Source organism: Pelophylax lessonae (genome assembly GCF_965119305.1).
Source record: "Pelophylax lessonae genome assembly, chromosome: 6".
Classification (NCBI taxonomy): domain Eukaryota; kingdom Metazoa; phylum Chordata; class Amphibia; order Anura; family Ranidae; genus Pelophylax; species Pelophylax lessonae.
In genome coordinates, this window is record NC_138773.1 from 196369432 (window position 1) to 196397074 (window position 27643).

Sequence of the window (27643 nt, forward strand, 5' to 3'; positions counted from 1 at the left end):
GTAGAGTGTACTAGGCTTTAGAATCTTTCATATTTTATTGCTGTCTGTTCTATTAGGGAGATTTTGCTGTCACTGTCTATTGTCTGTGGAGACACAGACTGCAATAACATCAGGCAGACCTCTTCCATACTCAATACAAAACAATATCTTTAAAATGTTTGCCAAATACCACTTAGAAACTACAAGGAGTTGAAGTGTTCCACATTGCAGATTAATATGTACCATGGCTTCACCCATTATAACAATTCTTCAAATACTGACAAACTCAGGGGAAAATTCTACTATTGCATATCCAGTTGCTATTTTTGATAAAGGATTCCCAAATTAATTGCCCAAACTCCATAATATATCATTTTACTTTACTGCATGTTTGTTTTCTGTCTATTGCACTCAGCTTCAGCTACTATATAAATAATACCACAAAGGGTAAAGCTACAATTTATGCGCTTTCCATAACAAAGTAAATTAATCCTGCCCTGGTTAGTTATATGCAGTTCACAAATTTCAGCAAACTTAAAGTGACATTATTTTAAAACATAAAATTGTTCTAAAGTAACAGAGATTTTATTTTATTTTTTAAAAACTCTTATCATTGTTTTTAGGCTTTGTCTTGTGCACTCTTCTGATCCTCTGCCGATGCATATCACTGGCTACTAGTTCCATGCATACTACAATTCCCTTAGTGATGAGAGCGTCTGCAGGTAGATGTGTAGTCCATCTCAGGGGGAAAGCAGACAAGTGTGGCTATGTTCACACACGACTCTGTCATTGAGAATGAACATAGCCATTCTAGAACAGGAAGTCTGAGAAAAGCAGAAAAGGTTGCATTTTAGAGATACAATGAAGGAAGAGAGAGATAGAGGTACATTCTATTTATATTTAAATATATTGCATTTATTTTATTTTATGAAATTGTAAGTTTAGTGTCACTGTAAAGCTGGCTTTAACCACTTAAGCCCCGGAGGATTTGGCTGCTAAACGACCAGAGGGCATTTTGCGATTCGGCACTGCGTGACTTTAACGGACAATTGCGCGGTCGTGCGACGCTGTACCGAAACGAATTTGGCGTCCTTTTTTTCCCACAAACAGAGCTTTCTTTTGGTGGTATTTGATCACCTGTGCGATTTTTTGATCACGCGCTATAAACAAAAAAAGAGCGTAAATTTTGCAAAAATAGCAATATTTTTCCCTTTTTTTTATATGAAATTCCCCCAAAAAAAAATGTAAAAATCAAAATTTTTTAATATTTTCGGCCAATTTGTTTTATGCTACCTATGTTTGGTAAAAAAAATCGCAAAAAGCGTATTTTGATTGGTTTGCGCAAAAGTTATTGCGTTTACTAACAAAGGGAAAGATTTTTGTCATTTTTGTTGTTTTTTTTTTTAACGCGTAATGGCGGCGATCTGCGATTTTTTTTGCGGTACTGCGACATTGCGGCGGACAGATCGGACCCTTGACTGACATTTTTGACACTTTTGGGGTTACCAGTGACATTTCTACAGTAATCAGTGCTATACATATGCACTGTTACTGTAAAAATGCACTGGTAGTGAAGGGGTTAACTTTATTTGAGAGGGAGGGGCTGTGTGTGTCCCTAGGGGCGTGATTCTAACTGTGATTGGCTGTGGCTTCAACTGTATGAGGAGTGATCAATGGATCTACATAGTAGATCCATGTGATCAGCTCTCATACAGAGAGGAGAATGACAGGCAGCTTGTTTACACAAGCTGCCTGACTATCTCCCTCTCCCCCGCCGATCGCAGAGTGGCCGGCGGCGATCGGGTCCGCCGGTCACGCGCGCGGGGGGGTCCGTGACCACGCGGGAGCGGGAGCGCGCCTCCGGCGGCGCGCGCTCGCTCCCTAAACCCTCACAGGCGAGCGACGTAGACCTACGTCACTTTGCCTGTGAGGGGCTGACCGCCCACGTAGATAGTCGTGCGGCGGTCGGCAAGTGGTTAAATGGAGGGTTTTTTTTTTTTTTCTCTTGCAACTGCTAGTTGCAGGAAAGAAAATTGCTTGGTTCCCCCATCAACACAGCCATTGTGTTCTCCAGGCAGAAGGGCTGGGGGAGCTGTCCCCACCTGGAAAACAGTGAGAGATAATAGTGGCTATATTCTCCACTACCTGTACATTCACTCTGCCGATACATTGTTTGAATCTTGGCTGGTCCCTACTGAACTGACCAAGATTCAAACTGTCTATGGCGAGCTTAAGAGACAGGTTAAGCATTTACAGTTTGGTTTTGCAGAAATAATGCTTTTGATTTGTTTTCACGGGAAGTGTTACCCTTAGATACTGGCTAAGTGGGCCTTATTTATTTATTTTTTTTTAGGGAAAATATTTTTCCTTAAGTTGATTTATTCATATAATGCTAAGGTTTGTGTTACACCTATTTTTTGTTGGTTTGAATTTAGTACTCAATAGTCCTATTCCTGATATTATTCAGTTTACTTTGATGTCACTTTTTAATAACAATTTATGTGTGACAAGTTGAATAATCAATTGTTACTTTATTCCTATTATTAGATCTCAACCAGTGGAGCTGTTATAGTTCCGTGTCATTACTGGAAGAACCTGAACTTGAATTAGCCAAGTATTCTTTCTTATTTAAGTTGTTTAGTAGAGTTCTTTTTCACTTTTTTTCCTTAAATAATAAATGTTACAGTAAATAGCATTTGTGCATCAAAATTTGCACATTTGTTCTGACTTTTAATACATTATATACATTAACCACTTAAGCCCTGGAAGATTTTAACCCCTTCCTGACCAGGGCCTATTTTGTGATTCGGCACTGCGTGACTTTAACGGACAATTGCACGGCCGTGCGACGCTGTACCTAAACGAATTTGACGTCCTTTTTTTCCCCACAAACAGAGCTTTCTTTTGGTGGTATTTTATCACCTGTGCAATTTTTTGATCATGAGCTATAAACAAAAAAAGAGCGTCAATTTTGCAAAAATAACTATTTTTCACATTTTTTTATATGAAATTCCCCCCCAAAAAATGTAAAAATCAAAATTTTTTAACATTTTAGGCCAATTTTTTTTTACCATATGTTTGGTAAAAAAAATCGCAAAAAGCGTATTTTGATTGGTTTGCGCAAAAGTTATTGCGTTTACTAACAAAGGGAAAGATTTTTGTCATTTTTGTTGTTTTTTTTTAACGCGTAATGGCGGCAATCTGCGATTTATTTTTTGTGGGACTGCGACATTGGGGAGGACAGATCGGACCCTTGACTGACATTTTTGACACTTTTGGGGTTACCAGTGACATTACTACAGTAATCAGTGCTATACATATGCACTGTTACTGTAAAAATGACACTGGCAGTGAAGGGGTTAACTTTTTTTAAGGGAGGGGTTAAGTGTGTCCCTAGGGGCGTGTTTCTAACTGTGATTGGCTGTGGCTTGAGGTGTAAGAACAGTGATCAACGGTCCTACATAGCAGAACCGTTTGATCACCATTCTTACACAGGGAAGAATGACAGGCGGCTTTGTTTACATTAGCCGCCTGCCTTTTTCCCGGTGTAATGGACGATCGCGAGTGCCCGGCGGATATTGGTTTGAAATATTTGGCCGCTGAACAATCGGCCGATCGTCGGCTTGTTAGTATGATGCTTCCGACAACCGACAGCGACTTTTCGGCCGAACAGAATCTGCAGGCATTAAAATTTTTGTTGGCCAACACCAGAATGGCCGATTGTTCGCCAGTCAGTACAGAATTCGGCCGACAAACAGCCGATTAGCAAGACTGGGCATGCTCAGAAAAGAAAAAACACACGGAAAGTTAACCATCACATGACATCACTTCTGCAGTCGGCTGTTGTTGGCCGACAAAATTCATGTGCAGTCTTTTGCAGTTTTCAGCCGACAGGACAGCACCGGACAAAAGACGGCCGATCGTTCGGCCGACATTCGGGACGTGGCTTAACAAGCTTCCCTGGCTGTTTTAGCAAGAGGATGACAGCTCTGAATCTGGAAGTGACTAAATCATTGTCGCTTCCGGTTTCATTCTAGGCATAAGAGTTTGAGGAATGAATGTTCCTCTGTCTCTTCCTGACCACCATTTTTACTCCTTCCAGTGTGGTCCTGGGCTCCAGTTTAGAGCCCAGGGGGAACTGCATCGCCTGTACTGTGAATGAGATTGGCAGCTATCCAGCTATTGGATCACTTTCACTTTGTATCCAGGAGCTGATTGAGAAAAACAGGCACAAGGTGATGGTTGCAACCACAGCCATTTGTCTTTGCTTAACCCTCCACTCTTTGGACATATGTAGTACATTCAAAGAACTGAACTAGTAAAAGTGTATTTAAAACATTTTCTGTAGTCTGTAGATTATCGGTAATGTTTTGTATGTGCTGATGTCAAAGTGCATCCTCTGGCCAGAGCACAGAAGGAAAAGGGCTTCTGAGACTTTGGGTCACACAACGTGATGTAAGTCTGCTGGCGTGAGGAGTAAGATAAGAATTACAGCCTATTTCTCTACCTCTAGACTTGACAAACAATTTAACAATTGCAGTGGAGTGGGATCATACTGCTAGGGTAATAAAAAATAAAAATAAAAAAAAATGAAAGTGAAGTTTTTAATGTTGAAAAAATTACCTCTGCATACACTTCTGGATAGTCTAGAATCTCCTGAACACTCTCATAGATAGTCATTACCACCAAGTTCCATTAGTTACTCCTATATATTAAAACCTTCTTATAGGTTCCAAAAAACTTTGTGAATACTGATTGCCATTTTGTTAAGATGTCCTTTAATTTGTAGTGTTTTTAACTGCAATGTTTCTAACATCATTTTCCCTCTTCTTTCAGTTGATAGCTGTGTTTGATGAACATGATGTCTCCAGCAAAATAGAAGATGGAACCACGATCACTGATCGCCTCAGCCCTGACCCTTTTGAATCAGAACTAGAAGCTCAGAATCCCACATACCATCCACTTCGTGGAGAAATAGAGGTTACTCCTTCAGCTCTGAAACTTGGTATGCCGTTTTTCTTATGCTTTTTCAAGTGTTTGAATTTAGCATGAATGACTATTGTAAGATGTTTATATCTGTCTTTTGAGAGCTCTGTAGATGTTGCCAAACTGCTTGCCCTTTCTAGTATATACTTAGGAAGAGCAAAATAGTAGGCCTACTTTCTCTGCCTTGTTATTTTATATTCTGTCTGCATTAGTTGTGAGTGCAGTATTTTTGCAGAACAAGTAAACATTATATATGACACCGCAGCACAGATCCTAATCCTGAATTATGGCATCTGAGTGAAGACGGTATGGTACCGTGCATCTCTATTTACACCTATTGTCTGCTTCTTAAAACATAAGCAGTACCTATCTTTTTTGTCTGTCATCCTGTCAGGCAATCCACTTCTATCACTGTTATACTTCTCTTTTCTATATGTGAATTCATAGTATTTGGGTTGAAAAAAATGCTTGATTTCCCTAGGTTATGAGTTGAATAATATTACAGGCGTGGGAAGTTAAAATGCCCACACAAATGTAACTGTCTGCTTTTGATTTTTCAATGCATGTCAGCTGTTGGATATGTAAAAATGTGCGCTCTTCCTCTATTTTCTGCCAGCACAAACACTCTGAAACATGAATGTCTGGTTTTATTTAAATGTCCTTGTACAATACACAGTCAAATCCAAATTACACTGCAGATCCCTCTCTCTGCGCTCATCAACCAGAATGCAAGCTGTATACTTTAGTAATAATACAATTTCTAGTGTCATATCATATTGTAAAAATGAGCTAGTGGTAATTAGCTATTTGATTATCTCTATAACATCTCAGCATTTACAATTATAAGAACTAATTAGGTGAGAAATAAATGATGAACTGCAGAATGAATGTCAAGCATAGAAGAAATGAATCCAAATGCACATTTATAGGGCTAAAAAACATGGAATGTTCCTGTCTTTACAAATTTAAAGAATATTACCTGCTGAGAAGGAACTATTCAGCTTACTTCTGTTCAAACTATCTTAGTGTTAGCAATCTAAATGTATGTAGTAATATTCAGTCTCCTGTCCTTGTAGCTCCTTGTCTTCAACTGGCAACACCACCTTTTTTGATGAAATATGATATCTAAGTTGACAGTTTAAAAGTGGTCCACTCACTTTACAAGTGTAGCACTACCCCACAAGGAGCTGCTTAGTAATTTGGGTTCTCTGTTCTGCCTCTCGACTCTAAGAACAACTTATTTCCCTCTAGCACACTTTATTGAGTGAAAGCTACTGCACAAACTTGTAGGTGCACAAGTGTGGATATCTTTAACTCGACTGTGAAGTGGTATCAGGAAATAGACACAAGACCGTTAAGTGGTAAACTCATTATATTAGTATGGGTTACAGTAAATTGTGGTTTGAGCATACATGAGCGTAGAGAAGGTAGGCTCAGACACAGTCTGCTACACAGTATAATTACTATGCCATAGTAACTTAGAATAGGGTTCTTTACCAATAGACTGGAATTAACTCATGGGGCAGCAAAGTCAGCAATAAACAGTGCATATAAGCATTAAGTGCAATGTGAATAATAATACTTTTACTAGTCTAGAGTGCACTATAGAGGAATTGCTAGGATATGGTGCAATATCCCCTAGGAAGAAACTCTTTGCATAAGCAATTAATTAACGTCGCTGTGTAGCAGCTTTAAAGCGGCAATCTTTAGTCCTAACTCATCAGCTGGCTAGCATTGGGGCCCAATTGTACCACTGGTGCACATGCGAATAGTTCCAGTTAAACCTGCAGGCAGCAATAAGGCTACTAGATGGCTATATGGTCAGTTCCTAAAGGGCGCAGTCTCTCTAGCAGAAGAAAGTAAATCCCCACAGCAGCAGATCACCAGTTCCAGTGATATTATAGTTCACCAGAGATCTATAGATCAACTTGCATATAACTAGCCTTTCAGGGTTTTCCCAATGGATCAATGTCACCAGCTATAGCCGGAAACCAGGATCATTGTATTTTGACAGTAAGGAAGTCTCCCTACTGTCAGAATACCACAGCGGGAGGGATTCTTCCTTCCACCTCAAATGTGTGGGTGGGAGAATCAAGTCATTTTCCTTCATTCAACCCACTGGTTGAATGAAAAAAATGCATAGTGTATGGGCTGCCTTAGTTGTTTACTGTTTAAGAAGGGATTGCCAGCTTGTTTTAGTTCGGGAAGAGTAGGCCAATGCTCCATCTCTAGCATTTTGTAAGCTTAGTAGCTAATGTAAGGACAGACATCAAAAGGGATCTACCCCCTCATCTTACATATAATAACTGCAAGAATCAGTAATTTTAATCAGTAGTTTTAAAGGGCTTGTATTCTTTATATAAACTGCAGGAATACAGGCCATGTAGGGACCTTAAAGCCTAGTGCTCTAGGCAAATATCCATACTGCTTTCTTAAAATATAGGCCCTTAGGTTACATCCAAAGTTTTTGTAGGTAAATAAAAATGAACATAAGTTTAGATAATTTAAATTGCACATTCACAGATATAGGCAGCTTATAGAAGAATTTCAGGAATTGATATTTTTATATAGTTACATTGGTCCAGCTTTAACCAATGTAGGTATGCACATACCATTCCTGGAATTCTTCTTTAAATGTATGCAATTTTAAACTGTTCTTTGAAAAAAACATTCTTTTCTCCATGCGCTCCTTCTTTGTGAGCCTCCCTGGTAGCCATTCTATGTTCAAAGAAACTGGTTTTGCCCAGTTTATTCTTATTAATTCACAAAATATCCGCTACACCAAAGTATGGCAACAATTAAATAAAAGTGACAATTTACTGGTCGTTGCACACTTAGCGATGTGGTGAGGCAACATAGTTGGGCCCCTTTCACACGGGCTGTTCGATCAAGTCCACCTATCAGGTTTTTTAGGCAGACCTGATTGGACCCTGCGTTGTCCTCTATGGAGCTGCAGACATATGTCCACTGACAGCCGCCACCATCTGATCTGATCCTGTCTGCCAAAAACAGACGGATGGCGGTCCAATTTCCCATTTGTCTGGCGGATCAGATAGCATTGGATGGAAATGGACAGGCAGTCCATTTCCATCTGATTGCCCTATAGAAGAGAGCCGGACATGTGTCCATGTCCGCTCTGCATAGTGGAGTGAACATGGACCTGTCATCTGCCTGCTCAGAGGGGATCAGCAGAGAGATCCCCCACTAATCAAGCTGATTCCGCTTAGCAGAGGTGCCCACGTGAAAAAGCGGCCTTATAGAAATATAATCAAACAGGCCCTTAAAGTAATTTCTTTAAAGACCATAAACATCCAAGATAGCGAAAAAAAAAAAGGACAATTGCTTAATCCACCATTTGTTTATAATTCATTAAAGTGGTTGTAAACCCCAGTCATGGATTTTGAGATAAGCACATATATCTGTAGTGTTTACTTATCTCCCGCCAAAGCTCTGAGTGTCGTTTCTCTCTGGTGCTTAATTTTTCTGTTATCAGCATGAGCCACTTCTGAGATGCTTTCCCGACACATGAGATAATTTGTGTCGGGAGGGGGAGCTCAGAACAGAGCTTGCCTATTCACAACACAGTTCTGCTGTGTGAGAAGGGGGTGCATTCCTTTCCTCCTATAAGCTCCCACACAGTGTAACTGCAGTCTCTCCACCTTATGCTCTGTACTGCTAACAGATTTTTAACAGGATCTGCACTTCTGAAAGGGTGTAGAGAGGGGTAGACTGCAGATAAACTAATAAAATCTATGTAGGAGGATTTGTTTTATCTCTGTGTATCACCTGAGGCTGTTGACTTTACTTGGCCTTACTCTGTTAGGTGGTACTTGAAATTTTATTTAAAAGTGAAGCTTAGGCATGACTTGCATGACTTTGCATAGTTGTGTTGGTCCAAGTACAATCAGCTAATCAAGATAGCTGGCCTATCTGTATGTTTAGAAACATAAAGAACAAATATACAATATAAATCACGTTATGGCTTGTACACAGATCTATGGAGGAATAATTATTCCAAAAACAAAACAGCAGTGTCAGGACTATGAAAACCAGGTATATAGAATGATAGTGCATGTACTTGTTAATGGAGATTGCTAAGATTAGGGCACCTTCTAATATAGAAGACATTTTAGTTCACCACCGCCTCCCCCCCCCCCCCCCCCCCCCCAGCCAGAGATTGTGCACATAGAAGGTAATGGTGCAGCTAGGTGTAAAAGGGAAACAAGTAAGAAAATAAAAAAGAGGGAAAAAAAAGAGGTGTGGGTGGTCAGTTAGAAGTAGTACAGACACCCCCTATATCTCCACTTGACACCAGGAAAATAGGGGGGCTCAATGTGGACCTGGATGGCAAATCAAAGAAAATATGAAAAAATAGTTGAGCATCTAAAATTATTTCATACTGTCCGCATTCGTTTTTAAGTCTCTGACGTGCCATCTTCCCAAGAGAACATTTGTTCCATATGGTCTATAGAATGCATTTCACAGATCAATTCCGCCACAGGAGAGATATGTGGTTTACACCAATGTCTAAAATTGATAGTTTTAGCAGAGATGAGGAAATGCCAAAATAATTAATTCTTGATTTGCTTAACAGAATTGGGGATCATAGTAGAAAAGTAGAGTAACTTGAGGGACATCAGAAATGGTATCACCCACAGGCTTTTGGTATAAATGCAGTATTTTATCTCAGAAGGGAACAATAAGTAGGCAAGTAACCCAGATGTAGGTCATTGTACCTGGAGCCCCTAGGAACCTCCAACAATCTTCCGTTATAGAGGGTCTATGGCATGCAGCACTGTAAGGCCACAATACCACCTAGACATTATGTTTTTATTATGTTCTTACATCCTTGTTGATATCAAAGCCTTGTGAGTTAATGTCATCTCTTTATCCTCTCTAAATCATCTGGTGTACCTATGAGCTCCTCTACCCATTTGGAAACAAAAATCAGGAAGGCTGTAAAAGATTCCCCAGCTTGTAATTATGCATGCGCCATACCTGGCCAATCCCTGTGAAACACTATAGTAGGCTTCACTCCTAGAGTAATAGCCCCTCTAGCTTTGGGGTCTAGTGACAAGTGGTTGCACTGCGTCATACTGAACACAGAAAAATGCCTGCTTAATGCATGCTAAACATTCTCTGATTGGAGAAAGCATAGAGGCGGGGAGGTGATGTAGAGACAATCTCTACCTTGCAAGCCCTTCTGTGAATGGTGCATGTGCCAAGTGAGTGACCCACTGTGTTTACTATGCAGCAGGGCAGCTGCTCAGCATGGGACCCAGAAGCTAGCTGCAATCTCTGCAGTAGCAGTGCCTACAACAATAATTTCCAGAACCCACAGGGATTAGCCAGGTATGGTACATATGTTCCTACAGTGGTCTAGGCTGGACCAATGTAACTATGCAAAAAAAGCCATACCTACACTTTAACGTGAAACTAGAACTAAACACAGCCACATATTTTCAAAATAATTAGTTTCCCAGCATATACAGTACAATTGTAAAATATTACATATAATTATCATTTTCAGGATCAATTACAAAATGACATTAAGTTCAGTAGTGATGTTAGCTGTAAATCTATATCAAGAGGCGGTTCAGCTGCTGGAGAAGAAAAGTGATGATATTCTGGCTCAGTAGAGATCGTTTTTCTAGCATTCCCCTGTTGCCAGGATGGACAGTGAAATGCACATACGCTGTCTTATTTTACCCTTATATTTGCTAGGGGTGAAGTGTGCAAGATATAAAGTGGTTGTAAACCCTTACAATATACCCAGTGAAGTAACTAACTTCAGTTGATACTCCGAGATTAAACAAATCCACCTACATAGGTTGTACCTGTTAATCTGCAGTCATCTCTTCTCTACATCCATTTAAGGTGCCAAATTTATAAAGCTTGTCTGAGTTTTCAGAAAAAAGGGGGCGGAGAGGTGAAGTTACACTCTACAGAACTCAGTGAGGAGATCTCTGAGAGCTAATTGGAGGGAAAGGACACCCCCCTTCACACAGTAGGTAGCAACAGAGCTGAGGCTGTCAATCAGCTGGAGGTCCCTCTTCTGTCACCTTTTTTTCTTGGTGTCAGGAAAACTTTTCAGAAGGGATTCATGCTGATAGCAGAGGAATGAAGCAGAAGACAGAAATGACACTTAGTGCTCTTAAGTGAGACAAGTACATACTATAGAGTGATATGCTTTGTTCATATTTCATGTCTGAGGTTTTCAGCCACTTTAAAGCATTTAATGTGGGCTAATATTTTATTAAAGCTAATATGGTGGCTTTACTTAGTTGGTTGCTTTAATGACTGATGCGTAAGATTACAAAATATTCCCCCAATTGACTTTGCATTGTTATTCTTCTAAAGGGCAAAATATACCAAACAATGATGGGCAAATGTAGGTGATTCAAAATGTAAGTCTTCCTATTTGGCGTTGGTATAAGGATACATCCATAGATAATCACCTAGATCTGGGCAAACAGCATGACCAGTCAGTTATACCAGGCCAAACGTCTGGTTTTCCTCTCTTTGAACTCCTTTTTTTTCTAAAGCATTGTAATGGTTTTTAATACTAGGCAGGCATCTTTTGTACAGATGTTAGCATCTAAACATATTAGTGCAGGTCCAGAGATCATTTACTGTTATTAAAACTGTCACATTACAGTCATAGGATTTTCATCCAGCTTAATTTCCTGCAGCCCCATATTGTATAACTTTGGCATAGATATAAAGAATTTCTATCCATGGGCCCTTTTGACCTCCTTATCTGGGCAATTAGCTATTGTAATCACATTGCGCTCTGTCCTACAGGGTTGAAAAGTAGAAGCAGATAAGACCACATGCATGTATAGCTTGATACAAAACTTCCAGTGATAGCTTTTTCTCATTTTCTGAGTTTTATAATACTGATAAAAGATTATAATTAGGTATTACTTGCTGTTAGCATACCACAAAATGATTTGTTATTAGGCCTATACAGCTTTTTTTTTTCTTTCCATATCAATGCCTGACGTCTTTACTAAGGCAGTACAGTGATGATGTCTAAAGTGTTGTAGCCCATATCAGCCTGTAACATTTCAGTTTACTGAAGTCAGATCAGTGAAAGCTCTATTTTGATGAGCTGAAGGTACTTACTGTGCCTTACGCATTGCTCTCTTTTTGCTCTATGAAATGAAAAATATATCCATTTATAGCACAGCCATGTATAAAGGATATACCAGTTTCCTTATAGTTTAAGGCAGGGCTCAAAATTTCAAGTCCTGAGCTAGCAGCTAGGCCTTAAGAGTTACTCGCCACCAGTTATCCCACCCAACCCCTACCCTGCCCTTAAACACGCCCTAGTAAAGTATCCCATGAAATTAAACATTTAAATGTTTTATGCAGAATTAAGTTACAAAAATAAATATTAACAACAACAACTTTAACAATATTAATATAAAGCACATCAGTGCCCATCAGTGCAGCCTCATTAGGTCCCATCAGTGCTTCCTTATCAGTGGCCATCAGTATCGCCTCCTTTAGTGGCCATCAGTACAGCCTCATCAGTGCCCATCAATGCAGCATATCAGAGCATATCAGTGCAGCCCCATCAGTGCCCATCAGTGCGGGCTTATGAGTGCCCATCGGTGCAGTCTATCAATGCTCATCAGTACAGCCTTATTAGTGCTCATCAGTGCCCATCAGTGCAGCCTTATCAGTGCACATCAAAGCAGCCTATCACTGCATGGGGATCACAGGGAGGAATAGGGAGGGGAACCGGCTCGATCACACAGAGAGAGGATCTCCCCCGGTGACACAGCTTGGATCTGAAATGCCGTCTACGGTCCAATTCCCATCTCTTGGACCGGCTCCTATGATAGACTGCACACTGGTTCAGTTTCCTGGCATTGGACCAGTGTGCTGGCTATTATAGGAGCTGGTCCAGGAGGCGGGATTTTGACAGTGGCCGGCGTATCAGATCCAAGCTGTCTCACAGTGGGAGATCCTCTCTGTGTGTGATCCAGCTGGCTCCCCTCCCAAAGTTTCCTGGCTCATTTTTTACAAGGCTTCAGAGTGGCCCGGGGGGCATTTGCTTCTCTGCCTCCCCCTGCTCAGTCCTCCCCTGCAGTCCAGCAGATCTCAGGTGCAATGTCAGGCCTCTGCAGACTCTCTGTACAGCTTTAGGCCATCTTCTGTGGTGGCTGTGTGGAGACTCACCTTGTGGGTCATTTATTTACAGAACTTTGTGAATGACGGATGCAGCTGTGCAGGTGGGGCCCCACACAGTCACCCTGTTTTCAAATTGTGACAGTGGGAGCTCGTTGAGGGGGGGGGGGGGTGCTGGGCTGCTGCTTTAATAACATGTTACAAATCAAAAGACAAAGGTGGAAACACCACTGCACATAGGAGCCCAGCCACTATACAGATAGGTGAAGATGCATCTTTAGCCTAAGCTCCTCTTGACTACACTCTTTTGAACACACATACACCCCTTTTTGTTAGGGCACAATTGGAGAATTGTAGCTAGCCGTATCAATAAATATTGGCACTTATCTATGCTGTCCACTAATATACTGATAAAACATAAGCAAACAAGACGGGTTCACTTTAAAGGGATTGTAAAGTCTCAAGGTTTTTTCACCTTAACGCATTCTATGCATTAAGGTGAAAAACCTTCTGTTCTGCAGTTGCCCCCAGAGCCCCTTCCGCCCCCCCTTTTTCATACCTGAGCCCATCCGTTCTAGCGATATGCACGAGCCCAGTGGCTCCAGCCGCTGTCTCTGTCCTTATTGGATAGATTGATAGCAGCAAGAGCCATTGGCTTCCGATACTGTCAATCAAATCCAGTGACGTGGGGTGGGGCGGGGCCCAGTCCCGCTGTCTGTGTCAATGTATGTAGCAGCGGGACTCTGGAGCACTAACACATGGGTGCCCCCCATGGAAAGCGTCTCTCCGTGAGGTCACCCGATGAAGGGAAGGAGCCAGGAGCGCCAGCAGGGCACCCCAGAAGAGGAGGATCGGGACTGCTCTGTGCAAAATGCTTGCACAGAGCAGGTAAGTATAATATGTTTGTTATTTTTATTAAAATAATTTGAACCTTTACAATCACTTTGATGGTTCTAGAACCTAAGGCTGGCCAAATACATGATCATTTTTCATCTGAAGCAACAAACCTGCAATCTTACTTAACAACCATGCAATTTTAATGGCATTAAAAAAATTATATATTTTTGTAAATACCGGTAGCTCCATCCTTTCAATTGGCTATGCTTGTGGTGTAGCTCATTTTACATAGATCTTATAGTTACTCCATAGACATCCCAGTCTCTGCAATTGTTAACTTTTGTAACATCATCTGAAAAGGGTGATTTTTAGTCTTGTTGGAAAGTTAATTTGCCCAGCATCTGCAATTCTTTCTGTGATCATTTTTGTACACAAAACTATGTGATTAATATAAACGTTTGTCAGGTCTTAGTCATACAGAGCAAATATTCATCCAACTTATGGCCAGGCTGGAAGTAAATCCTGTGCAAAAGACGAATTCTTCTTTTGTTGATGAGACATTAAAGACTGTGTAGGAGATATAGGGGTTGATTTATTAAAACTGCTGAGTGCAAAATCTGGTTCAACTGTGCATGGTAGCCAATCAGCTTATAACTTCAGCTTTTTTAATTCAGCTTCAACAAAAATAAAAAACTAGAAGCTGATTGGTTTCCATGCAGAGCTGCACTCTCCAGTTTTAGTAAATCACCCCCATATATGGAAAAGCAGACACCACCTTTTAAATGATTTGTGGATAGCCACAGATTTATTATTGTGCCAGTAATGGGCATATCACTCTATAGGTCTTTTCTCGATAAATACGGTTTCTTTTTTTATGTGCTTGAAAGTGGTCAACAGCTGTAGCTGTTTGGCTTTTAACCAAAGTATTAGAGATTTCATGTCCGTGAACATTCTATATTTAGCAGTTCCAACAGTCCAACAAAATGTTCATGTGTCTATGATAAATTATGTATAGTGCAGTCTGTACAGTTGAGGTTAAAGGAATACATTGAATTAGGCAATACAACATTTTATGAGATGATACAACCTCAATTTTCCTAATACTTTGTTTCAGTTTATGTAGATATAATTAGGTAAGCTGAACTACTATTAAAAAACATAAGCACTCCTAATTAAATGCAAGTGTTATTTGTTACAGTGCGGTCTGTTTGTACCACTGTCATTTTAAGCTATCTACCAGAAAGCTATATATAGATATATGGCTGAATAGTTCCTTGTGGGGCCACCAATGTTGCACAAAGCTAAAGCCCCGTACACATGGGCAAAATTCTGGCCAACATAGCCTGGGTCAATAAAAACCGGCCGACATTCGGCACGTGTGTATGCCAGCCGTTCCAATGGAAACCGGCCGCTGTAATAACATTGGACTATTAGTACAGCGGCTCCCTTTTTTTTTTTCCGTTCAATTTTCTCTTTCTTTCCTTCCTTCAGAATACTAATTAAGGGTAGTGATTAATTGGTCACAGGTGCTTCAGGTCCTTTATAACTTTTTGTAGGATTCATTTCTGAGCTTGCTCATTCTTGAGCTTGCCACCTTTTTGCTTGCTGGAACTCTGACCAAGTGGAACTTGACTAAGTGGTAAGTTAAAAACCAGAGTTGAAAACAAGAGATTCTAACGGGTCTACAAGACTGTAAGTAACATCTCAAATTTTCTGTTAGTAGTATTATTGTAAACGGGAAAATGTGTGCTAGCAAGATTGAAGGTTTTGTGCAGTGCACAATGTGCCGCATGTAAACAATAATGAAGCAACCACTTCAGGATGGATACCGCTGTGACAGATGTGAGCGGGTTGCCCTTTTGGAAGCTCACATTAGAGATCTGGAGGAGCAAGTTGCAACACTGGGCAGAACTGACAACCTTGAAAGGGGTCCTCTGCTTGCTGAGCAGGTGGCTACTGTGGTTAATGGGGAGGGTGGAGGGGTAAGTTAGGTTTATCAGGTAGGAAGAAGGGTAGAGAGCTGAATGCATGGCTTAAGACCTGGTGTAAGAAGGAGGGATTTGGGTTTTTAGAGCACTGGGCTGACTTTTCATTGGGGTGTAACCTATATGCTAAAGATGGTTTGCACCTAAATGGAAGGGGGTCTGCTGTGCTGCGAGAGATTTTTATGGGAGGCTGGAGAAGTATTTAAACTAGGACTGAGTTGAGAGGTGAATTAAATTATAATACGGCAGACAGGTCAGACAGGGGTCAGCCCCTACTGGTTGGCTAAATGGGGAAAGATAGGGGGAAAGATATGGCAAAGGATAAAGGTGGATTGCATGTTAAAAACAACCATTGGAAATTGTACTATTTCTACTAAAATAAAAAATATGCAAAATAGTGTGCAAAATGTGACAATGAATTAAAGTGTTTGTTCACCAAATGCCAAAAGTCTGCCACGCAAAATAGGTGAGTTGGAAGCTCTGGTGCAGGAGGAGAACTTTGATTTAATTGGTATTGCTGAATCTTGGCTTAATACTTCATATGACTGGGCCATTAATATTCCTGACTATGCTCTCTTTCGGAAAGATAGAGTAAAATGGAGGGGTGGTGGTGTCTGTCTCTATGTGAGAAGTTATTTCAAAGTGAGTGAGAAAGAGGACCTAGTTGTTGGGAGAGTGTGATAAGTCTGAAGCAGTATTGGTGGAAATGTAAACGAGAAATAAACAGAGAGTGCACCAGCCTAGTGCATTATCCTTAGTAAAAAAGGTTTTGTATTAGAAAGGTACTCACAAACAAGTGCTTGATACAAGCATATCACGTTGGAGTGGCTGTAGTGCCCACAGTATCCTCATCATGGATAGAAAACGTCTACATAAACCCTCTAACATGTTTAGAGGTACTGCTTCTTCTTCAGAGCTGTTGGAAATGTACATGGGTGTACGTAATACAAAGATTATCATTGGAGTTCGAGAAAGAGCTGCAAGGGCTGGGACAGTGATGAAAATAATGGGGAGTTTTAACTACCCAGACATCGACTGGAGTAATGGCACTGCTGGAAAAGTTAAAGGAAAAAAATTATAAACCTATTACAGGACAATTGTATGGTGCAGTTTGAGGCCCCGACTAGATTTGATGCTCTGCTGGACCTTCTAATCTCAAACCATGCACAGCTTTTTACCAATATTTATATAAAAGAACATCTGGGTAGCAATAATTTCATTTAATGTTAGCTGTAAGCAACAAATGCATACAGGAAATATAAAAACATTTAACTTTAGGAGAGCAAATTTTCCAAGGATGAGGACTGCTCTCCAAGACTTAGACTGGAAGGAAATATTGTCATCGATGAACACAGAACAGAAATGGGACTGTGATGACTGGTGACTGTGGAGGCCATTGGAGTACAGTGAACTCATTGCCCTGTTCAAGAACCCAGTATGAGATGATTTGAGCTTTGTGACATGGTGCATTATCCTGCTGGAAGTAGCAATCAGAAGATGGGTACACTGTAGTCATAAAGGGATGAATATGGTCAGCAACAATATTTAGGTAGGCCGTGGCGTTTAAACGATGCTCAGTTGGTACTGAAGGGCCCAAAGTCTGCCAAGAAAATATCCCCCACACCATTACACCACCACCACCAGCCTGAACCGTTGATACAAGGCAGGATGGATCCATGCTTTTATGTTTTTTTACACCAAATTCTGACCTTGCCATCTGAATGTTGAAGCTGAAATCGAGACTCATCAGACAAGGCAACATTTTTCTAATCTTCTATTGTCCAGCTTTGGTAAGCCTGTGCAAATTGTAGCCTCAGTTTTTTGTTCTTAGCTGACAGGAGTGGCACCCGGCGTAGTCTTCTGCTGCTGTAGCCCATCTGCTTCAAGATTTGATGCTTTGTGCTTTCAGATATTCTGCATACCTTGGTTTAACGAGTGGTTATTTGAGTTACTGTTGCCTTTCTATCATCTCAAACCAGTCTGCCTATTTACCTCTGACTTCAACAAGGCATTTTCTTCCACACAACTGCTGTTCTGGATATTTTCTCTTTTTCAGCCCATTGTCTGTAAACCCTAGAGATGGTTGTGCGTGAAAATCCCAGTAGATCAGCAGTTTTTTTTAAATACTCAGACCAGTCTGTCTGGCACCAACAACCATACCACGTTCAAAGTCACTTAAATCCCCTTTCTTCCCCATTCTGATGTTTGGTTTGAACTTCAGAAAGTTGTCTTAATCATGTCTAAATCCCTAAATGTATTGAGATGCTGCCATGCGATTGGCTGCTTTGTGTTACCAAGCAATTGAACAGGTGTACCTAATAAAGTGGCTGGTGAGTGTATAATTATATAAGTCTTGGTGCTATATATATATATATATATATATATATACATGTGATACCCATTGATTAGTATGACTTCATGCCCTTGGTGTTTTACTTCCAAGCACCACAATCTTGCCTTGGGGGATGATAAAGTTTGGAGTGCAGTGAACCTATTTTCTGCCAGAAAGTCAAATCTTCAGGACAGTCCCACCAAATATTCCTAGTAGCATTATGAGATATACATTAGTATTGCAATAAATGTTTACGACACTGATGGATATCGTCTGTGGAGTTGATTTGGAACTGAAAGGATTATGAGGGAGCAAATCAACGTTGCTGACACTTGGATGTTGATATTTGAAATAAAATTGCAGCATTCTTTGTGAATTAGCAGGTCTCAATATAGGTTTGTAGCATTTTCTAATGCTGTTGCTCTGTCATGTACTAGATTTAATGTAATACTGTAAGTAGGTTATAGGACTGCCCAAGGTCTTTCTGGTTGCACGCTTGTTTCAGGTCAGTGAAACAAGAAGCAGATTGTTTGAATCTTCCAAATATTTCAGCAATGCCATTCTTTTTCTCCCTGACAGTTTCCCTTTAAACCAACCTTTTTACTCTGGAGAAACTCTTGAAATAGTTTTCAGGTTTCAAGGAAACAAAATTGTAATCCCTATAGCTCACAGTATGTTAGCATGATCAGGGTGTAGAAAGTTTTATATAAAAAAAATGTGGTGTACCTACAGATTTTTACACCCAGGTCATTTTTCATGTTTTAATATCCACCTTCATAGTCGGTTCACACTGGGGCGACACGACTCCTTACTACTTCGGGAGGCGACTTGTCAGTCCCGTGCACCACAACTTCGGAGCGACTTGCAGGGACTTCACATAATGGAAGTCTATGCAAGTCGCTGCGAGGTCGTCCCGAAGTAGTACAGGACCCTTTTTCTAAGTTGGAGCGACTTGTGTCGCTCCTATTAGAACGGGGCCTGTATCGGTCAATGGACCGCGAGGGAGCGCGACTTGTCAGGCTGACAAGTCGCGATAATGTGAACCGAGTCTCAGTGTACCAACAATTATTTTCAAAAATAATCTTGACAGAAAAATAACAGAAAAGTAACACATAAAATAAAAATGCTGGTGCCCCCATCATTAGTGGTCAGAGCCGAAGTGAACCCTTAGATAAGTGATTAGTATAGGGAGGAGATCATTCTACATTTGCTCACTGCTCAAGGAACCCCTAGAAACCTCAAAAGGAATCCTGGCTAAGAAAGGCTTTAAATCATCAAGTGTTATAATTTATTTCTCACAATTTGTCAAACATTTGATTAATTTGCTGCCTTGTAGCTCATTCTCACCGAACTATTGTTGTACTATCCACAAATGTACACAATTTATTGGTCCTTTTATGATATTAAAACATAGCAAAATCCAAGTATTTTCCTGGTATGAATAAAGTTTAAATAAATATTATTAGGGAACATAGTTTTTAAACTACTGTTATTCCTGCTCACTCTCTCTCCTCCCTCTCATTTGCATGCAATCCCAATGACATAGGAGGTCAAGGAGAATGATTAATAGGTAAGTAAATAAAATTACATCTTTCTAGACAAGGGTACCTAAATAACCTTTCCTAGATAATACATTGGTTGTAAACAAGTTATTCTATACTCAGTTTATTTATATATTTTAGAATATGTACCAGTTAATCAGTGAGGAGCATACACTAAGGCCCCTTTCAAACTTATGCGACCTAAAAGTTGCGTGATTTTACAGCAATTTTGCTGTGATTTATTTGCCACAATTTTACCGCAATTTTGACTGGACTTGAAGCAATGCCTATGTCTTTGTACCTCGAAACGCATTAACCACTTACGGACCGCTCACCTCAGTTTTACGTCGGGACTTTGATGCTAAATATCGGGGTTATGGCAGCAGATAGCTGCCATAACCCCAGTATTTTTTTACTTGCTATAATTTTTATTAGAATTTTCAAAGAAACAATGGTACATAACAGGGAATAGTACTTTGCATTGTAGCATGTGTTCGTACACAACAGGAACAGGAAGAGTAATAATCAAAGTTCAGAAGAATGAACATCAGTATATAAGTACAGTAAACATGAACAGTTAAGCAATCAAACAGGATGGAAATAAGCGCTTTGCTACCATATGAGCCATGCTTTGTGAAATTTGGCACCACTGAGAATAGAGTATGCATATGCCTTTTCTAAAACCCCCAGTATTTTTTTAAACAGCGGGCGGTCCTCTTTTACATAAGGGTGATACCAGAGGTGGAATCGCCACAGGATCACCTTTATGGGCGGCGGGAGGGAGGGGCACCTTTCATTGGAAATCATGGAGTACGACTTGTCATGCGATTTTGCAGTCACAAATCACAGGACAAGTCTCACAAGTGTGAAAGGGGCCTAAAGCATATTAGTGAGAAGAAAGGAAAAACTTCTAGCTGAAGTTGATTTGATTGTTCTACATTCATAATTATCATGCTTTTTTTTTTTTTTTTAGTGTAGATGTGAGATCTGAGGTCTTTTTTGACCCCAGATCTCACATTAATGTCATGCTTATTTATATTACAAGAATTAAAAAAAAAAAAAAAAAGACAATGTAAAAATAAAAACTAAAAGATAAAATAGGAAAAAATTGGGATTTTTAAGTACCAATGTTTGTCGCCATTCCACGAGCGTGCGCAATTTTGAAGCATGCCATGTTGGGTATCTATTTACTCTGCAATAAAATTATCTTTCACATTTATAGAAAAAAAAATTGGGCCAACTTTCCAAAAAAATTGCGCAAATACTGTGTGATAAAAAAATATTGCAACAATCTCCATTTTATTCTCTGGGGTCCCTGCTAAAAAAAAAAATAAAAACACACACATATATATATATATATATATATATATATATATATATATATATATATATATATAATGTTTGGGGGTTCTAAGTAATTTTATGGCAAAAAAAAAAATATTTTAACTTGTAAACAACAAGTGTCAGAAAAAAGCCCAGTCAAGCAGTGGTTAAAATCCCAAAGTAGTACAGGGAGACTACTTTGAAGTCGTTGTGACTTAAAGTCCTACAGATATGAACAGCACCCATTGGAAATCATGGAGTACGGCTTGTCATACGACTTTGCAGTCCCAAATCGCAGGACAAGTCGCACAAGCATATTCGTGAGAAGAAAGGAAAAACTTCTAGCTGAAGTTGATTTGATTGTTCTACATTCATAATTATCATGCTAACACAGGCATTTTTACTTTGCTTTTTTGACAGATGTCCAAGTTGAAAATTATAGCTGCTTTATTTCATTTATAAATATCACAGTGCTGTTATGGTCATTTGTATTAAATAGACCACTAGGGCAATGTTTTGCAGGCATATCATTTTATAGGGTGGTGGGGGCATTAGATTACAATATAGAAATCAAATAGAAGAACTGCTACAGATGTCAACTTTCTATAAAGATAAACCCTGTAAATGAAGTACTCTATTAGACTTCGCAGCTGGACACATACCCAATTTGAAAAATAAAATAATTGTCTTTGCCTTAGAACATTCCCAACATGTGCATGTGAATCATATATTTGGCTTGGGTGGTCTAATGTACATGAGAAGGCACTATTTACCAGCCCACTAACTGACGTAAAAGAAAGCTGACTGATAGTTCATGCAAAACTTCAATTTAGTTGTTCTCTAGATCTCAGCCCAATGTATGTGTATCTGTATGCGATTGTGTGTGTGTGTGTCATTAATCTTTGTGACCAAAAACCTTGTGTGTGAGCCTCTCAGGCTAGGAAAGGGTTCTAGTCCTGGTTCACCGCTGGCTGGGGAGGGAGTTCATCCCGGCTCCAAACATCAATGTTTGGAAGTATGAATATCCCTTAAGCCGCACATTGAAGCAAGCCCACTCATGATGGTATGTGGCAGCCTCAGCATGAGCTCTCGTCAGGCATGCCCTTAATGCCACGCGGCCTAAGGGATGTTCATATTTCTACACATTTTTATACATCTTTCCAACATGGGCATCAGATAAAGATACTTCTTAACGCCATTTTAAAAATTAGTTGCCATGGCTGCGAAAGATTCAACATTTTTTTGCCGCCATCTTGCAGATAAACAAATTGGTGGTAATTTCGACCAATTCTGAGTTGGCAACCAGAGAGACATCAGTGCTCAGAATTGGGTATTTTGTGCTGAAAAGCTGTCCGCACAGGGTTCTCTGTAGGGCCGAAACAACTAATTGATAAATCGAAAACCAATCAATTTTGAAAACAGTTGTCAACAAATTTGTTGACTTTTAGCTGTCAAATGGGAAATCTCCTGACCATAGTTGAGTAGGGCCAGAGGTTAGCCATAGATTATGAAGCTTTTTAGCTGCAGAGCTGACTGTGTCCTAGCTAACAAGAAGCTGAACATGCACTGGGTATGAAGTTTGCAACTTATGGGAACTCTACTCTAAGTGCCACCCCCTGCATGCTACAGATTCATGTACTTGTTCCTGACAAGTACACAAATCTGTCACCCTATACTGACATTTGTTGTGCAGAGGATCAAGGGAATTCTTTATACCACTGGCTGTGTATGTATATGTATGTTTATGTGTGTGTATATATATATATATATAGATATAGCGGGTAAAAGAAGTATTAAACATGTCACCATTTTTCTAGGTAAATATATTTCTAATGGTGTTTTTGACTTGAAATTTTCACCACATGTTGGTAACAACCTATGCGATCCATACATACAAAGAAACAAAAACCAAAACAAATAAGTTCAGAATTTAGATTATGTGTAATAAAGTGGAATGACACAGGGAAAAAGTATTGAACACGCTAACTGAAACTTATTTAACCACTTTCTGACCGCTCACATTGGTGCTACTGCGGCAAAGTGGTTCGGTTCTGTCCAGCGACGTAGACCTACGTCGCTGGACTCCTCCCCTTGTGGGCTGCGCACGCGCCGACGGAGGCTCGCGCCGACGGAGGCTCGCTCCCGCTGTATTCAGTCACAGTGGGAGTCGGGCCAGGGGAGGTGCGGCGGTGATCACCGCTGCTCTTCCCCGATCGTCGGGGATCGAGTGTGGAGATCCGCCCGCTTGTGTAAACAAAGCGGGCTGATCTCCTAAGTGACAGGCAGGGTCAGATTGCAGGATTCAGCATAGCTGAACCTGCGATCTGTCCCTGTGTCACACAGTCCCCTCCCCCCACACACGTCAGTAAGCACCAGGCATACATTAACCCCTTGATCACCAATAAAAATTAACCCCTTCCCTGCCAGTGTAATTTTTACAGTAACAGTGCATATTTATAGCACTGATTACTGTAGTAATGTCACTGGTACCCCCAAAAGTGTCACTGATATCCCCAAAAGTGTCAAAAATGTCAGTCAAGGGTCCGATCTGTCCGCCGCAATGTCGCAGTCCCGCAAACGCAAAAAAAATCGCAGATCGCCGCCATTACTAGTTAAAAATAAAAACAATAAAAATGACATACATTTCCCGTAGTTAGTAGCTCGATAACTTTTGCGCAAACCAATCAAAATAGGCTTATTGTGATTTTTTTTTTACCAAAAATATGTAGCCGAAAACAAATTGGCAGAAAAAGATAAAAAATTTTGATTTTTACATTTTGTGGGGGGGGGGGGGGGGGATTTCATATAAAAAAATTTGAAAAATATTATTATTTTTTCAAAATTGTCGCTTTTTTGTATATAGAGCAAAAAGTAAAAATCACACAGGTGATAAAATACTACCAAAAGAAAGCTCTATTTGTGGGGAAAAAATTGGATTGGGTACAGCATCGCACGACCGCGCAATTGTCCGTTAAAGTAACGCAGTGCCGAATCGCAAAATATGGCCTGGTCAGGAAGGGGGTAAAATCTTCCGGTCTTAAAGCGGTTAAAAATACGCTCATTGACAATTTTTTTTGTCACAGACATGTAGCTAAATACATTTTGGCCTAAATATGTGACAAAAATGTAATATATTGGATATTTTTTAACTGTCAAAGTAGAAAAATATAGTTTTTTTTTTTTTTTCAAAATTTTCGCATTTTTTTATTAATATCGCAAAAAATAAAAAGCGCAGAGATGATCAAATACCACCAAAAGAAAGCTCTGTTTGTGGGAAAAAAGGACGTTTGGGTACGGCATTGCATGACCGCGCAATTGTCAGTTAAAGTCGCACAGTGTCGAATCGCAAAAAGTGGCCTGGACGTAAGACAGCAAAATCCTCCGGTGGTAAAGTGGTTAATACTTCGTTCTAAAACCTTTGTTGGTAATGACAGCTTCAAGATGCCTCCTGTATGGAGAAAGTAGTTGCATGCATTGCTCAGGTGTGATTTTGGCCCATTCTTTCACACAAACAGTCTTCAAATCTTGAAGGTTCTGTGGTCCTCCTCTTTGAACTCTAATCTTTAGTTCTTTCCATATATTTTCTATTGGATTCAAGTCAGGTGATTGGCTGGGCTGTTCTAGCAGCTTTATTTTCATTCTTTGAAATAAGTTGAGAGTTTAATTGGCTTTGTGTTTGGGATCACTGTCTTCCTGAAATGTCCACCCTCGTTTCCTCTTCATCATCCTAGTAGATGGCAGCAGATTTTTATCAATAATTTCTTAGTACATTAGTAGATTTTATTCATCCATGATGTTCTCACCTCCAAACATCACTGTTGTTATGGCGTTTTTTTGGGTGATATGCAGTGCCATTTGACCACCAAATATGGCGTGTATTTTTGGCATCCAAAGAGTTCAATTTTGGTCTCATCTGACCAGACTTTATCCTCCCAGTATTTCACAGGCTTGTCTTAATGTTATGCAGCAAACTTTACACAAGCTTTAACTTGCTTTTTCTTCAGCAATGGAGTCTTGCGTGATGGGCATGCATACAGTTGAGTGCATTACTTATTGTTCTTTGAAACTATTGTACCTGCTGATTCCAGGTCTTTCTGAAGCTCTCCGCAAGTGGTCATTGCTCTTGGACAACTCTTCTGATAATTATTTTCACTCCTCTGTCAGAAATCCTTGCGTGGAGCACCTGGCTGGTTTATAGTGAAATTATGTTCTTTTCAATTTCCGGATTATGGCCCCAACAGTTCTCACTGGAACATTCAGAAGTTTAGAAATCCTTCTGTAACCAATGCCATTAGTAAGTTTTGTAACAATAAGGTTGCAAAGGGTCTTTGCTTTTACCCATCATGAGATGTTTCTTGTGTGACACCTTAGTAATGAAGCAACATTTTATAGGCCACCTGTTGAGACAGAACCAGCTGATATTAATTTGCACTGACGATGGGCAGGATTGCTTTCTAAATACTGATAGATTTCAGCTGTAGTCTGGTGTGTTCAAACTTTTTCCCTTTGTTATTCCATTTTATTACACGTAACTTAATTTGTTTTGGTTTCTTTGTGTGTATGGATTGCATGCGTTGTTGCCAACATGTGGTGAACGTTTCATGTCAATAGCAACTTTAGAAATATGTTTACCTAGAAAAATGGTGATATGTTGAATACTTATTTTACCCTCTGTATACACTGTGTGTGTATAATATATAGTTTTTTTTTAACTGCCTTATTGGGCAATTAATGTGTATTTCCAGTTTCTAAATCATGATAACAGTTCAGTTTACTGTTAAAATAACTTTTTCCATACAAGAATAGGGACCATGTGAATGACTTGTCTCTACCCTCGATTGGCTGCACACACATTTCCACAATCTCCACCACTCCTGAGGAGCTCCAAAACCTAAAAACATCAACATGAACGTAATGTCTTGAAAAAGATTAAGGACTGGCCCGCTTCATTTACCACACTATTGGTCACTAAATCCCTCCCATCATATTTAAAAGAGTTGTAAAGGCAGAAGGTTTTTTATCTTAATGCATTAAGATAAAAAATCTTTGTTTAGCAGCTGCCCCAGCACCCCCTAATACTTACTGTACCTGAGCCCCATCCCTATCCAGTGATGTCCACAAGTTCCTTGGCCGTCCGGGACTCTCCCTCAATGGCAGCATCACCATTGGCTACCACTGCTGTCAATCAAAGTCAGTTAGCCAATCAGGAGAGAGATGGGCCGGGTCGAGTGGCAGCTCCATGTCTGAATGGACACACAGAGCTGCAGCTCGGCTCGGTTTCCCCTAACAGCAAGCTTCTTGCTGTGGGGTCACTCAACAGAAGGGAGGGACCTTTTTTTTTTTTTTTTCCAAATAATTTTTATTGGATTTAAAGCAACACATACAAGAAATGCATTCAACATGTTCATATAAAACAGATTAGAGATATAGGTATACAACAAGCAAAGTAGGCGTATCAAATCTCAGATCATATGTAAGCTATACAAACAGAAGGAAAGAAAAAGGGGGCCAACAACTATTTGTCATTCCAAGTGATCCAAGGTTCCCAGTGTTTAGAGTGTGTGGTATATGAGTGTGAACGTAGTGCTATTGCCTTCTCATGTTCATATGTAAGCGACACCGAAGCTACCACTTCTGATAGGTTTGGAGCTTCCAATTTTTTCCATCTTCTAGTGATGGTGGCTCTAGCAGCCAGAAGTATGTGCGATACCACCCATCTTGCTTTACTAGGTATAAGCTCAATATCTAGGTTGAGAAGCGCCAAAGCTGGGTTTGGTGCAATTTGTGACTGCGTTATTGAGGAAATAAGGCCAAAGACTTGGTTCCAAAAGCTAGTAAGGTTTTTGCACGTCCACAGTATGTGGTATAGATTTCCTACTCTGCTGCAGTCCCTCCAGCATGGTGGGGACTGTGCCGGGTAGAATCGAGACAGCCTATATGGGGTAAAGTACCATCTGGAAATTATTTTCTGCGACAGTTCCCAGTGTGTAACACATTTCGATACCCCATACTCGTGTCGAAAGGCTTGGGTCCACTGCTGCGATGAAAAAGATCTTTGAAGATCTTCTTCCCATTTTATCATTGGATTCGATTTATGGAAAGTGGTTTTAGCATGGAATCTATTGTAGAAGAAGGAGATGCCTTTCTTTGGCCCAGCAGGGCCAGTGAAGAATTGATATACCGAGTGTGGAATGCTGATGGCCGGCGGAGGGTGTTTGGTCAAGAAAGATGAGATACGTGTGTAACTGTACGATTCTGCACGCGGGATATGGTATTGTTGAGTCAGGGATGCAAATGGCTTTAGTTGGTCATTGCTAAAGAGGTCATCTAGCCATTGAACGTCGTTGTCTCTCCATTTTAAAGTGGAGAGGCAAGGGATCATGATATCTAGGAGACCAATAGGTAGTCGTTGTTTGCAATGGGCTTCTTCCACATTAGTATGTTTATTCAATTCTCTCCAGGCTATGATAGACGTTTTGGTCGACACTAACATGTCTGACATGGCACGAGGGGACCAATTG

The 27643-nt window shown here is 40.2% G+C and overlaps 1 protein-coding gene across 3 annotated transcripts in view; it reads left to right on the forward strand.

Moving 5' to 3' along the window:
• The window catches only part of PARD3B (par-3 family cell polarity regulator beta), a 2025707-nt gene that overhangs the window by 339219 nt on the left and 1658845 nt on the right, over nucleotides 1-27643 (forward strand). For all 3 annotated transcript variants that reach the window (XM_082260765.1, XM_082260766.1, XM_082260767.1), the window contains exon 3: nucleotides 4816-4984. In XM_082260765.1, the coding sequence (XP_082116891.1) occupies nucleotides 4816-4984 (169 nt within the window). The remainder of the gene's footprint in view (nucleotides 1-4815; nucleotides 4985-27643) is intronic.